This window comes from Lissotriton helveticus, chromosome 1_1, assembly GCF_964261635.1.
Source record: "Lissotriton helveticus chromosome 1_1, aLisHel1.1, whole genome shotgun sequence".
Lineage (NCBI taxonomy): Eukaryota > Metazoa > Chordata > Amphibia > Caudata > Salamandridae > Lissotriton > Lissotriton helveticus.
The window spans coordinates 1,833,806,381-1,833,821,077 of NC_136057.1; the positions used below are offsets into that span (position 1 = coordinate 1,833,806,381).

At 45.0% G+C, this 14,697-nt stretch overlaps 1 protein-coding gene across 1 annotated transcript in view; it reads left to right on the plus strand.

Moving 5' to 3' along the window:
* LOC144753527 (guanylyl cyclase C-like) overlaps positions 1–14,697 on the plus strand; it is a 632,982-nt gene that overhangs the window by 143,763 nt on the left and 474,522 nt on the right. Inside the window, exon 6 of the mRNA XM_078641183.1 lies at positions 7,862–7,958. Coding sequence (XP_078497309.1) covers positions 7,862–7,958 — 97 coding nt within the window. The remainder of the gene's footprint in view (positions 1–7,861; positions 7,959–14,697) is intronic.

Genomic DNA, 14,697 nt, shown 5'->3' on the forward strand with positions numbered 1-14,697 from the left:
TCTTCTTACTATGGTTAAGGCAGAGTGACTGCAGGTTCGTCCCTTTTGTAGTCCAGCCCCGGACCACTAGAGCGCGAACTGCCCCAAATGCGAGCGGGAAGTCTACTCACTTCCGGCGACCTCTGCAACCCGACCTCCCTCCACAACAATCTGACAGAAGTCAGCGGTGGACCGGGGAAGCGGCGAAGTGATTTTTAAAAAGAGCTCAGTGAACAAAGAACCAAACAACGTGAGTTTTTAAAAAGTATTGCGCAAATAAAGCCTTCTCGCCATATATTGCACCGATGTAGTCTCTAGCGCTAAGCAGTTCTTCTTACTATGGTTAAGCCACACCTTTAAACTGGATCAACAGCGTGGAGGTCTACTGGCCAATTTGGGAAAAGTTCTGCTCCAATGCTTTTGTCCAGTTCCCTCGAACAAACATTCAGAGAACGTATAAAGCATGTTGACATCTGTAGCCTGTGTGGTACTTGCATGGTGTGCTTGAATGAGCAGGAATAATGGTGGTCAATGGAATCCATTTTGGATGCCCCGTGCCTGGCCTTGCACAAGATGGGGGGTGAGGACTGTGCTCCTAGATAGCAAAAGTGTATTTTTAGCATTCCTGTGTCTGCAGGAAGGACATCTAGACACTGAAGTGAAGTGACGGACACAGCTATTATTTTTTAGTTATTCTATGAGGGCTTTTGGTTAGCATGAAGCTGTTGATTACCTCCTGAGCACTGCCTTTTGGTTGAGGGATGGGATCTGCAGTCTCTATTGTGAAATGTGAGGAAGCCTTCAGAGTGAAGCCTGCCCTTTTTTTCCCCAATTGCTCCTTTTGAGTTGCAGAAACCTCACAACTCATTAAGGCTCTGGTGTGGGTGCTCCAAGGTGAAGGCACACCTACTGTGTCAAGTGTTACTCTATACGAAGGTTGTGTTTGGACAACAGCTTGGAAAGGACACTTGAAAAAATACCTACACTAAACCAGTTCTAGAGTTTTAGACAGTGAATCCATATCACCTGTCTGTCAATTGTGTATAAAAGAGGGTCCCAACAACCCCACTTCGTCCCAGTATAAAGTCTTCTATTGCTAAGGAGTAGTTATAGGGCTGCAGTGCTATCTGGGCTAGTGTTTGTGTAGCATCCAATCTCACAGAAGTTGGATAAGCTGGAGAAGCTGTGTACCTGTCATGAGATGCGTAGAAGCCTGCCAAGTGATGAGAGAGGGAAGGTGCTTGCCTACGCTGCAGGAGAAAAGACTGTCCTGGAAGGAGCGTTGTCCAGGGCGTCTCCAGTGGCAGTAGGTTGCCCAGAAGAAGCGGACTGGTGGAGAGAGACTTTCCCAACTGTTCCAGGTGGAAACCGTGACTTCACTGCAATGTGATTGTCATGGCCCAGTCACTGCTGTGATGGGGTGTTGCCAATCAGCCCACGGAGGGCACCATCTGACACATTTCTTACTTTGTGGCACTATATATTCAACATTCCTGATCAGCCAATGTGGGACTGCATCTGCAAAATCTGTGACCAGCCATGTGAGGCTGCATCCGCCGAACTCCTGATTGGCATGTTTTGAACTGCATCTGCAAAATCTATACCCGTCGGTTATCTTAATGGGCAGACCCCTCCTTCTTAAGACACTTTTTTTGTCGAGAAGACTGACTCCTTCCTGGAGAGTATTAAGAACAGCCTTCATAAGGCATGCTTGCTGGTGTGGCCTCCCCAGTGAAACAGTTCCACCAACAGCAATGTTGTCTCTGGGGCTCCTCAAGAAGGCAATCCTCATTGCAACGGCACATTTCCCTGCTAGCTCAGGCACCCCCCAGCAACTATATTGCTCTTAACATGTTACGGGTGGACCTAAGGAATGCACGCTCCATAAATTGCAACACCTTCCAATCTTTTCCATCTTCCACTGAATCTGATGCCTCAGTACCTCTTTGGGTACTCCAATTCTATCAAATGCTTTTGGGGAGCAGGGTCATTTACGTTACAGCGAATTTGAAGATCGCAGTCAAGTGCTATGAGTTCCAGTTTATCTGTAACAGTTATACCGTTCCCTTTCTCTGCTCTCCACCATATAACCCCCTCCCTCTGCCAGATGCCCTCTCCTGCACATGCCTTGAAGTTGGAAGTCCTTGCACTGTTTATCAAAGACCTCTTTAGTTCTTGGCCCCATAAAGAGCAGGGGTCTCAGACCCATCCTACACCTAAGTTTCGTGACTCTTTCATTTGGCAATAGATGTACAGGTATGCACCTGTTACAACGCATTCGTTACTCCGCACTACCATTACAACGCTACTTTTATAACGCATACCATTACAACGCATTGCGCTGGGGGGCGCTATAGGATAGGGAATGGTATAATTTACTATCCAACACCTTCCCTAGGGTCCACGGGGACTGGAGTTAGAATAGTAAATTATACTTACCACTATCCAGCACCCCAAAGCGCTATGCGTTGTAATGGTATGCGTTGTAATGGTCGCGTTGTAATGGTAGGTAGTTGTAACGGTATGCGGAGTAACGTCATACATCCGATGTACAAGATGCTGCTCCTGAGCCAGGGGAATGGTTAGGTCTCCATGGCACCAAGCTTCATGTGCCAATCCTGTCTGCTCACAGGTGATACCTCCAAGTCACTGTGGGGTCCCAGCACTTCCAGTTCTAGATTTTGGTGTGATGACAGGACTTCAAATGTTTGCCAAAGGGCCTTCCTAGGTAGCGACTTTGCTCATGAGGTCAAGTTGTACATATACTTCCATACTGACTGGTGAATTCTGAGGGGCATAATTACAAAAGAATGGCAGAGCGCGGCATTAAGTTAAAAATGCTGCACTCTGAGATTCTGAAAACGCAGGGACGCATCATATTCAAAAGAATGTGGCGCACACCTGTGGTTCCCCCTGCGCTGGTGCTAAATTTAGCTGCCTAGCAACAACGCAGGTACCCTAGAACCATGGTGCATGGGTGCCTGCATTGTGGGAAATGACTGTTCATGTGCAGGAAGGTGTCCCTTCCTGCAGGAAGGGACATAAACAATCTGTAATGGCGATTTGCAACTTCTATGTGTGCTGCTTTATGCACAGGTATCCCTAAGGCCATTGTGTTGTTGTGAGATGTGTGAAATACAGAACGAGAATTTCTGTTTATTGACAGTGGAATAGTCATCCACTATGCAAGGCAGACTGTACAGAAACAGAGCATCAAGAACATTTAAAAGAGGAGACATCCCCTAGTGGGCGCCGGAGCTGTGTAACATCAGGGTGAGCTCCAAAAGTATTTCAAGTAACATACATGCTATTCTTATATCAATCATATATCAATCATAAAAGTCAACTCGGGCTGAGTCATAGCTCAGGCTGTATAAGCCGGAAAAAAGAAAGACAATACCTGTACACATGTGAATTGAGTAGTTATGTTCCCCACAAAACTGGCTTATCTGAACATATGTTGGTTTGATAGACATGGATCCTTGTCGCGAGCAGGGGTACTGTGCAGTTCTTTTACACTAAATAACCAAGATAAAGTCAAGTAAATATAAAACGCTATTAATGGTTCTTATTTGAGCTGTACTGTTATTCAGCTCACTGTTTTTACTCTGCTGATATCCCAATTCAAATCACAGAGCAGACACCCTCCTCGTTTTTAGGTCTCGTGGCGTTAACCGCGCGAATGGCGGTCTCGCCAGAGAACCTATTGTCAGCGACTCTGCTTTCCAGGAGAGGAGACAGGAGCTGGCCGCGCGCTTCTTCAAGAGTCGGAATTGAGCGGGCCACGCGCACGTGAACGCGCTCGCTGTGCCCAGCTCCTGTCTCCTCTCCTGGAAAGCTATACCACACAGCCACACCTCCCCCTGCTTACGCATGCGCACACACAGAGACACACACACGAGCACACCTACAGACACGCACGCGCACACACATACAGAGGCCCCCCTCCCCCCCCTGCCGCCACCGCACACACACACAGGTGCGCACACACACACACACACACACACACACACACAAGCGCATCCCCCCTCCCCCCTACAACTAAGCCCCACTTACCGCCATTGTAGAGTTCTGAAGCCTCCGCGGGGCTCTCCCTCGGGCATGGGAGCCCCACGTCACCAGCACTGCTTGTTTGGCCATGCACTCCGTGGGCGCGTGCGTGGGCTTCCGAAGACGGAAGTCCCGCCCCACGGAAGGTTTCAGTTTCGCTCACGTCTTGTTCTCTAGGTCGTTGAGGGAATCGCTGGGGGCGTGTGGTGAGTACCCTTCATTTTAGACACCTAAAATTACAACCACTGTTGCATAGCTGCCAAGGTCTGAGATTGCCTAGTTGTAGTTTAGCCGGGTGTCTGGTGAGTAGCCACAATGCCTGGCCAGTCGATGTCCTGCAGTTTATTTTAGGTGGGAGAAAAATCAGTGATGTCTTCTGAAGTGATCGTGCTTCACTGTAGTCCCTGCCAGAGGGCTTGTCCAGGTAGTGACTTTAGCGCAGTAATATTCAACAGTACTTAACACTGAGGTTTGACTCAGTGTCATCGTCGAACAGTCGGCTGCTGCCACCGTGTTTGCAAGAGAGGGCTGTGTCGGCACCCTGCAACCTCCAACCCACTTAAGCTCCCGGGTCGCAGGATGCAGGCTTCTCAACCTAGTTCTCACTCTGTCTCTCCACCACCCACCAGAGCTGCGTAATCCTCTTTTCTCGATGGATCAAGCACAGTGCAGGCACGTCACTGCACAGGAGCTGGACAAGCCAAGAGCAACCTCCCTGCGGACCACTGCCTCAGATCCCCTGTGATTTCTTGCTCCGAGTAACTTCGGGTCTCTGCAATAGCTTGCTCCTGTAATGCCCATCAGCTACCTCTCATTATAGTCCCCTTCAGCGCAAATTGCATAATATTTTGCTGATATTGTATCGCCAACCGGCATAGCGGCCATCTTGCAGTGGGCAGTCTAGCACCCCAGAGAGAGAGAGACCTGTACCACAAGCAGCCACCTTCATACCTCTCACACTCCGGTGCAAAGGGCATAGGGCTAAGGAGTCCATGGACTGTCTCCCTGATTGTTTGTATTGCAATATAGAGAGTTGTCTTGCCACTGTCCAGCATTTGTGGAAGACCTGGGATTGTTGAACATAAATAAATCAGAGTTGTTTCACATCTTGGTATAGAATTAAATTGTTTGCTAAAGTAAAACTTGTTAAGAACATTACAAATTAGTGGCATTTATCATCTCATTGTGCTAGATCTCTTTTCTGTTTATGAATCTCTGAGTCAGACCCTCTTGCTGAAGCATCAGTCCCTAAATGCCCAGATGACTTGGCTTTGCGTTTTTGTTGATTTCTTGTGGCCGTGATTAGAGCGCAAACCTTTCCTTCATATTCTCATTAGCAAATGCTTTATTTGCCTCTCTTTCGAGTTTCAAGGGAGGCTCAGAAATACAGGCACTTTCAGGAAGCGTCAGCCCCGTGCGTGAGGTGCATCATTAGAGCTATATAAATAATAACTGCATAAGCCGCGTGCGTGAGGTGCATCATCTGAGCTGTGTAAATAATAACTGCGTCAGCCCCGTGCGTGAGGTACATCAGCAGAGCTGTGTGAATAATAACAGCTGTGAGCCCGTGCGTAAGGTGCATCATCAGAGCTGTGTGAATAATAACTGTGTAAGCCCCGTACGTGAGGTGCATCATCAGAGCTGTGTGAATAATAACAGCTGTGAGCCCGTGCCTGAGGTGCATCATCAGAGCTGTGTGAATAATAGCAGCTGTGAGCCCGTGCCTGCGGTTCATCATCAGAGCTTTCCATATCTCACTGGTATGCAATTAAACACATTTTGTCGAGTTACACTCACTCCTGTATTCTCACCCCATCCACATTGCTCATGTCACCCAAATTCCTGCACTCTCTACCACACTGCTTTCAAGAACAGCATACTCTTGCACACACTAAAAGAATTTATCGAGCACTCAATGTCACTGCTCACCAATTCAAAGTTTGCTAAAAATGTTATGCAACGCATTGTCATACACAATGCCAAAAACTCAAACTTTAATTCTGCGAGACCTATTGCATTGTAAATGCTTGTTTATATTATCCACCTACGCAGAGGGAGACATGGAGAAGCCTGATGTGAGGGCGTTCCTGAGCTTAATCCCAGACTCTGACACTAGCAGAGTCAGATAATTGAACATTGTCTTTGAGTAGGCTTTATTGCTAGAAACATCAGATATTCGGATGGTGTGCTTGTGTATGTGTTGATGCAAATATTTTCAAATGTTTGGAAGACGTGTTGTGTTGGGTCTGACACAGGGGCGGCTGGTGGCATTTTACAGTGGTGAGGCGCAAACTGATTTGCAAGTGCGGGCCCCAGGCCACTCAGGCCGGCGGCGACCCCCCCCACCCACATACACACCACTCAAAGAAATGTATTCACACACGCATACACACAAACACATCCATTCACAACACTCTCCACCAAACATTCATGCATACACGCACGCTCGCACTAAACACTTTAAAATAAAAGAAAAACACACACTCTTACCTTGCTGCCGGTCCCGGTCCGCACCACCTCTGGGCTCTCTTCCCCACACGTCACAGGCTCCCAGCGCCCCTGGCCAATCCTGGCGCCAGGGCACAGGTACCTTCTTGCCCGCAGCACGCCCATTAGGGCTCCTGATGGGCATGCGCAAGGCCGCAAATACACAAGTGCGCATGCGTGGGCACGGGTAAAAATTCACCCTCCGTCCCCACGCATGCGTACTTGTGTTGCCGCCTGTACAATCATGTCAATCAATCAACATGACGCCCGCCCGGCGGTCTGACGTCATGTTGATTCATTGACATGATTGTCATGAGGGAGCTGCGGGCGGCGTCGGGCAGGGGGGCTACGCCCCCACGCCCCAATGGACGAACCGCGCCTGGTCTGACAGTAGTAGTGTCAGATAGTGGGAAGGTGTGTTTGTGTAGGATTTGATGCCTGTAGTGTCAGACATTTGGATGCGGCTTTTGGTAGTAATATCAGATATTTGCAAAGTGTGTTTGTTTAGGATCTGATGCTAAAATGGTCAAATACATGCACGCTGTTTTCGTGTTGGCTTCGAGACTCTAAGGGCCTGATTACGAGTTGCTCATAATATTCCGACCCATGCGTTAACCCCTGTTTATGCATGGGTCGGAATTATGAGTTTGAAGGTATTTAACACATCCGATATTTATCAGATGCATTAAATAACGTAACCTTTGTTAAATTTCAGCAAACAGGAGAAAACGTATTGGAATTTACCGTATCATGTGGAATTTAGAGCGTTAAACCCCCAAATCTGCATGTTATTCCCCACTAACTCGTAATAGGTGTTATTTATCGTACCCAATAAATATCATACCCGTGGTATCGTTATATATCAGGGACAAAAAATATTCACTCAACTCGTAATCAGGCCCTTAGAGTCAGATAGAGTGGTGTGTTTGCCTATACTCCACTGCTAGTCTTGTCAGATACTTAAATGTTGTGTCTCTGTAGGTTCTGTTACTAGTAGTGTCAAATATGTAGATTCTGTGTTTTCGCAGGCTCTGTCACGAGTAGTGTCAGACATACAAATGGTGTGTTTGTGTACGTACTGTCGCATTACGTTTATTGGCCCTGTCTCTTGTAATTTACAAACACAATTGTACCTGGCAGGGAGAATACATGGGAACGGAGTACCCAATTACAATTACGTGGCGGCCATCCTAAAGTAGGATGGTGGACGTATAGGATTTGTATTATTTCTTCATGTCACTGTCTTTGATTTCTAGCGCCTATGCAACATCCTGAGTTAGGTGTTACCACTCTCCTTTCTATTCTCCCCAACCTGTATGTTACATGTTTTCTTTTTTCTCCCCAGTGATACTCTTGTGTGGAAACCCTGAGAATCTCAGAAATATCTTGGAAGTAAACAAAGTTTCTTCAGAAATTGTCATCATTCTGATTGATATGTTTAAGTAAGTAATCGATTTGTTTTTTCTGCATTCTTATTTCATTTATGATTAACAAAGGTTTCCTCTGCTGAAATATTATTATCTACTTATGTGCGGGTTCTCCATTCGTCAATAAGCGGCAGACACAATTAATTACATTTTAAAACATAGGGCCAGATGTAGGTAAATACTATTTACCTATTCTTAAATACCGAATTTTCCCGATTCGGTATTTAAGAATAGGTAAAGAGTATGTAGGTCATTTTTCGGTAAGTTTTACCGAATCTGTAAAAATCGGTATTTACCGAATCGGTATTTACTGATTCAGTAATTGCCATTCTTTCCTATCGGCTTGAAGGCCCATAGGAATGAATGGAAATTACCGAATCAGTAAATACTGATTCGGTAAAAGGGGGAAAACATTGAAGGGTGGCAGGGTGTCACTTTGACACCCTGTTGCACCCCTCAATTGTGTATGGGTGCACATGTTGCAGACACACATGCCCTAAGGGCATGTATGTCTGCAACATGGTACTGAAGCAATTTGCATAAAATTGCTTTTTTTTTCTTTTCGTTATTTACCACCAACTTGTAGTTGGTGGTAAATAACGAATCCTAACATGGGATAAGCACTCATTTAAGTCTTCCGTACATTAGGAATTCCGTAATTTACCGAATCGGTATTTAACACCTTGGATGCTAAGGCAATTCCCGCTGGGTGCTGAAATTTCCAAGATCCCATTCTACATGACGAGTTGACCTTGTCATGAGCACAGCTCCAGTGTGCCTCATGACGAGTTCACCTTGTCATTAGCATGGAAAAGGTTAAGAAATCGGTAATTTACTGATTCCTTAAATTACCGATTCGGTAAATTACCGAATCCTTAATTTCGGCTCCCCGTACATCCGGAAAGCCTATTACCGGTCGGTAAAGGCCGAAATTCGTTAATTTCGGCCATTACCAACCGGTAATAGCCTTCCTATATCTGGCCCTTTATCCTTAGATAATAACCTCTTTGCTCTTATTCCACTAACTCCAAAAATGGATACAAGACACCTAGCTGTGTTGCACTACGGGACACAGAAAGGGCAGGGCTGTGCCGTATTTAACATAATACTACACATTCCTGTCTTTTCCCAGCGCTAGCGCAGAACGTGCTGCATAGGGCAAATGCAGGTGCAAGGGTGCCTGCAGTGTAAGCAGGATTGATTTTGTGCAGGAAGAGACACCTTCCTGAACAAAAACAATCCCCTGAGGTATTTTCCTCTTTCTATGTGTGCTGCAGATAACAATAATACTTAAATGGTACCCAAAAATTTGAATGTTGTGTTATGGTAGGACTTTATAGAAAGTGTAAGACTTGTGTTCACTTTAATATTTAACAGTACGGTAATTAATTTGACACACTGGCTTCTCTGGGTTTGCAGTGATACGGTTATTCACATGAGGAGCACCATAACAAAGTTCTTTGTGTGGCTTCTCTGTCCACCTGGAAGCAGTTTATATTGTATTTATTTTATATGGGGTTTTGTAAAGCTCTCATAACCAGTATACAGGAGCCTCACAGTGCTTTGCAGTAGGAGACATATAAGAGACAAATAATGCAAAAGCAGGACTCTGGTGGTGGGAACCAGTAATCCACCTGTAAAGATGAAGGAAGCCCACTTCATCTACTGATTCCGGAAGACAATCCGATTTTCGATAAACAGCCATTGACCTCCATGCGTACAAGAGAGAGAGCTTTAAAAGTTGATGTTTTTTCACAGAATGCCAGTGGCAGTATTTCAAGGCCTGCTTGCTAGCATTTTATTTTGTTAGGCCAAACAACAAGTGACCTGCAAAGTGGGTTGCATAGTATTGAGAGAGGTACTTTGGAGAGGCCAGTGAATGCACTGTTAAAGGAATTGGTTGAAGGTATTTAATTTTTTGAGAGCACTAAATCAATGGTAGAATCCCCTTTTAAGCAACTGTAGATGGCGGGAAAACGTACACTGTAAACCACTCTTGTGTGTGGAATGGACAATAACTTGCTATCAAATAGCACTCTGGCAGGCTGTTCCAGCAAGTTGTTGCAATCAATCCTGTTAATAGGTCTAGTATGTCTAGAGTAGGGGCATAGCCATCATCCACTCCAATCAAATCACCTGTATAACTATCGCTCTTCTAGACCTGGCCCCAGCAGATGTTTTCACTTAATCTTAACAATTTCTCATTTTATGGGCTAGCTCATTTACCCTCCACCAGGACCCTTGGAAAATGTTATTGCCTGAACAACCCCTTTAGCCCCTCAATAGACCAACCATACCATTTTAACAGATCTTAATAATTTTAGAGACTTTGTTTATGTCATCAGACAAGAGCAGATCATTCAACCTCCTACTCAACGTGGGCCCTTTGCTGGACCATATCTTTACCAATTTAATATCCTTAACATGTTACTCTCCCTCTCCTTTTCACTGGTTGGATCATTCCATCATTCTTTTTTTTGGGTGGTTAGATTCCTTCAGGAACCCGCTCCCACAACCAAGTCGACTCTACGGTGCTTGGTCTAAAGTGGATTTGGACTTTGCAGATGCACTTAATAAGATTGAGATCTTTAATGACTCAGAGGAGTGATGACAGACTTTCAACCATTACATGGAACATTGCAGGTCTTGGCCAGAAGTTGACAGACCAGGAATGGAACAAGTATATCACTTCCTTTGATCTTATTTTCCTTCAAGAAACTTGGGAAACAGGTCCCATTTATTTATACGGTTACCGCTCATTCTACACTCTGGGTATTTCATCAAATTCGGGCCAAGCAAGGGGCGGCATACTGACACTTATAAAAACACTCTAAGATTTGAAGTACTATCTTCCCACAATGACTCTCCATATTATAACATATTGGATCTTAAAGGCCCAGGCGGTAGCACTGTACTTGGTATAAATTATTTTAACAATAATTTTGGGTTTGAGATGCATAAGATTGTGGATGTACTTGAACGAAAATGTAATACCTTAACAACCACAAGAATGTCCCAAGTGTTTTATGGGTGGGTGATTTTAATGTACATAGCTGCTATCTTTCATCAAACATGACATGTGGTTTAGCGGTTGAGACCGGAGACAGATCTTCCCATTTTTCACACAATCCCGATGGTGACACACTTAATATCACCAGGGATCTAGAGATCATGAATCCTTTTTCTGATATCACAGGTCAGCTCCAAAAAACCTTTGGCTCTACCTCCAATGGTTCTACCATTGGTTTTTTAATAGTGTCAGCATCTTTAAAATGTACCTTTCGAGATATTAAAACACATTTTTTGGGGTTCGTGATCATGCCAACATATCATGCCAATGGTTCTAGGAAGGGATTGCCGCCAAACAGACTATACAAGTAACCCTCACTAAAGCGAGGACAAATGGGATCATCATGAAGTGGGGGAAAAGTAATAAAGAAGAGTTGATCCCCACAATTGTAGCAATTAAGCAAAATTAAATTATGACCTGCCTTAATATACATAGTGAGCCTGCTGGAGTGGGAGCAGCTTTTGAGATGATTCTGGAAGAGGTTAGAAACAATCTAACAAAAACTGGCGGAGCGCAAACAAAAAGTCACAGGGTTGGTTCGACCAACACTGCACAAAATCGTTAGCAATTCTAAATCAGTGCCTGACGAGGGACACAAGAGATGCAGTAGAGGTTAAGTTTGCTCAACACCAATATAAAATAGCAAGAAAGAACAGCCTGAATATATTATGGAAAGAATCGTGGGAACAATCATATCACACCTCTGTCTCGAAGACCTCTAGGGATTTTTGGGCAGTAATTAATGCCCCATTCCTTAAGCCACCAACGTATCCCAATCTGGACAGTTGTGTGGATGAGGGATCCTGGGTAGTTCATTTTACAAAAATAATTGAAGGAAAGACACAAGGAATGCTTTTACCCCCCCCCCCCCCAAAAAAATATACATTTATCACCAACCCTCTACTTGCCTTTAACTTAGATTAAAGACGCCTTTTCCCAGTGTGGTAGTAACAAGGTTCCGGGACCGGATGAAACCCCGATTGATCTCTTTATTGAAAACCCTGATCTTTGGGGCCCATTTCTCACTAATGTTTTTAACGCAATAGTGATTACTGGCCCACCGGAGTCATGGCAGAAGTCCATTTTAATACCTGTTTTTAAAAAGGCCAATAAATCCAACCCTAAAAGCTATAGGGCCATTTCGCTCCTGGACAGTACTGCCAAACTCATGGGCAGAGTACTACTAAATAGGCTGGAGGAATGGGCAACTGTAAACAAGGTCCTGATTCCGTCTCACTATGGCTTCAGAAAGGGTAAAGGTACCCAGGATAAATGCTTAAACCTGAGCCTACTTGTTGCTAAATACACCCAAGCACAGAAAGGCAACCTCTTCCTGGCTTTCATGGACCTATCTACAGCCTTTGATAGCATTGCCCATTGTCATCTATGGAGGAATATGAGGGAGATGGGCGTCGATGAGGTAATCATCTCCTTCATTAAACAGTTATATTCGAAGGCTGCAGCTTGTATCCGATATGGAAGGCAGGGAGAGTGTACAGCATGGTTTCCTATTACTAGGGGGGTACGTCAGGGGTGTGTCCTCTCCCCTTTCCTGTTTCCCTTTTGGCCTTGACCCTGGACGTTCCCTCTATGAATAAAGTCTGCATTCCAATACTCCTTTATGCTGATGATGCGGTTTTAATCACACAAACAGGCATACCACTCCAGAAGCTGATAGAATCATATGTTCTTTGTATGGAAAAATTGGACCTTAAAACCAATGAGGCTAAGTCTTTTTATTAGTGACAGGTTCTAAACTAAAAAAGCCTGAACCTTTCATATTGCGGGGTGAAAAATTGCACAGACACCCACGTTCTCCTATCTAGGCCATATCTATGACAGGATGGCCAGATGGTCCCCAATGGTGAATAACAGAGGACTGATGCTTGAAAAAAGTAACAACGCAATACTTTCTTTTTCAAAAAAACTAGGATCGAAACAGATGGATATTGTAAAAAAAATGATACCAGGCAAAATCCTCTTCGGTAGCCTCTTATGGAGCCGGATGACAAAGGACAGAAGATGCCTTCTGGATCACTCGGATCATGTTTATAAAAAGGATTTTATTTGATCTGGGATTGGGAACCTTATATGAAATAGTAATTGCTTGAGTATATAAAAAAAATATATAAAAACTTGTTTCCGATCCCTCATGGGTAAAAATAGGCACAAAACCAATAGTAGCAAATATACGGTTCAAGCTCATCTTGATGGCCTGCAGTGTACAGTGGGACAATCAACTTATCTGTCAATGGTGAAAAATCCATGTCACAGATTCATTTTAACACAGATTCGATTGAATCTTATACCGTGTATGCTGGGCTACCCATCAAATACCTTTTCTCACCAAGCCCTATCTTGTTGAACCTGCGACGGTGTCTCCCCGCAATCTGATTTATACATATTCTTCTTTTGTAAATATTTATTTATTTATTTTAGTAGTTTTGTATAGCGCTAGTATCAGAGCGCTTCACAACATGTACATCATATACAGTAGTTAGCAAATGTTCAATTGTACAGAATAGGTCATCTAAATGATTGTACCCAGAGGGAATCTTGAGTTGCGACTGTGTTGTCAAACTCAAAGTTTTAGAAAAACTGGAGAGACAGTTCCCTCGAGTACGGTCGAGGAAGAACACTTTGAGTAGCCTCTTGAATTTTGAAAACAAGGGTATTATTCTGATGTGGGGAGGAATGGAGCTCCAGATTTTAGGAGCGTTACCAGCAAAGGATTTGGCTGAGGGTCTGTGCTTGCCCGTTTTCGGAGGGATGAGTAGTAGAGAGCTGGAGCTCCTGAGGTTCCTGGACTGGCCTGCCCTGGTGAGCTTGGCGGCCAGGTATTCTGGTTTGCCTGTGTGCAGGGCTTTGTGCGTGATGCAGGCTGTTATGAAACTGGCTCGCAACTCCACTGGGAGCCATCTGAGTTCTCTAAGGGCTGGAGAGATGTGCTCAAATTTCTTAATTCCGGAGACCATTCTCGCTGCTGCGTTGAGTGTCGTCTTCAAATATTTATTCAAAAAGGGGGGTGGTGATGGACAGAGTATCTGAATTAAGCAGAACACTCCTACCCAGTCAAAAGATCAGGGCTTGATCCATCAGCGTTTTTTAGCTCACTGCACCATCCCAGTTCAGAACCTGGCTACATGCAAATTAGTCTGCCCCTGGCCCAGTGCATCATGGGAACAGGGCAGACCAAACTACCAAGCCAATTCTTTACTGGAAAGGAAACAAGCTTCCGGGGACCGGTTTCTGGCATTACAGCCGTCTTCGGCCCGGCTTGCTTGAATCCTGATGGTGCAGTGAGCAAGGGACTCACATCTGAGCATACCCTTCCACGCTTGTGGTGGCCAAAACGATTCAAAAAGGGGGGTGGTGATGGACAGAGTATCTGAATTAAGCAGAACACTCCTACCCAGTCAAAAGATCAGGGCTTGATCCATCACCGTTTTTTAGCTCACTGCACCATCCCAGTTCAGAACCTGGCTACATGCAAATTAGTCTGTCCCTGGCCCAGTGCATCATGGGAACAGGGCAGACCAAACTACCAAGCCAATTCTTTACTGGAAAGGAAACAAGCTTCCAGGGACCGGTTTCTGGCATTACAGCCGTCTTCGGCCCGGCTTGCTTGAATCCTGATGGTGCAGTGAGCAAGGGACTCACATCTGAGCATACCCTTCCACGCTT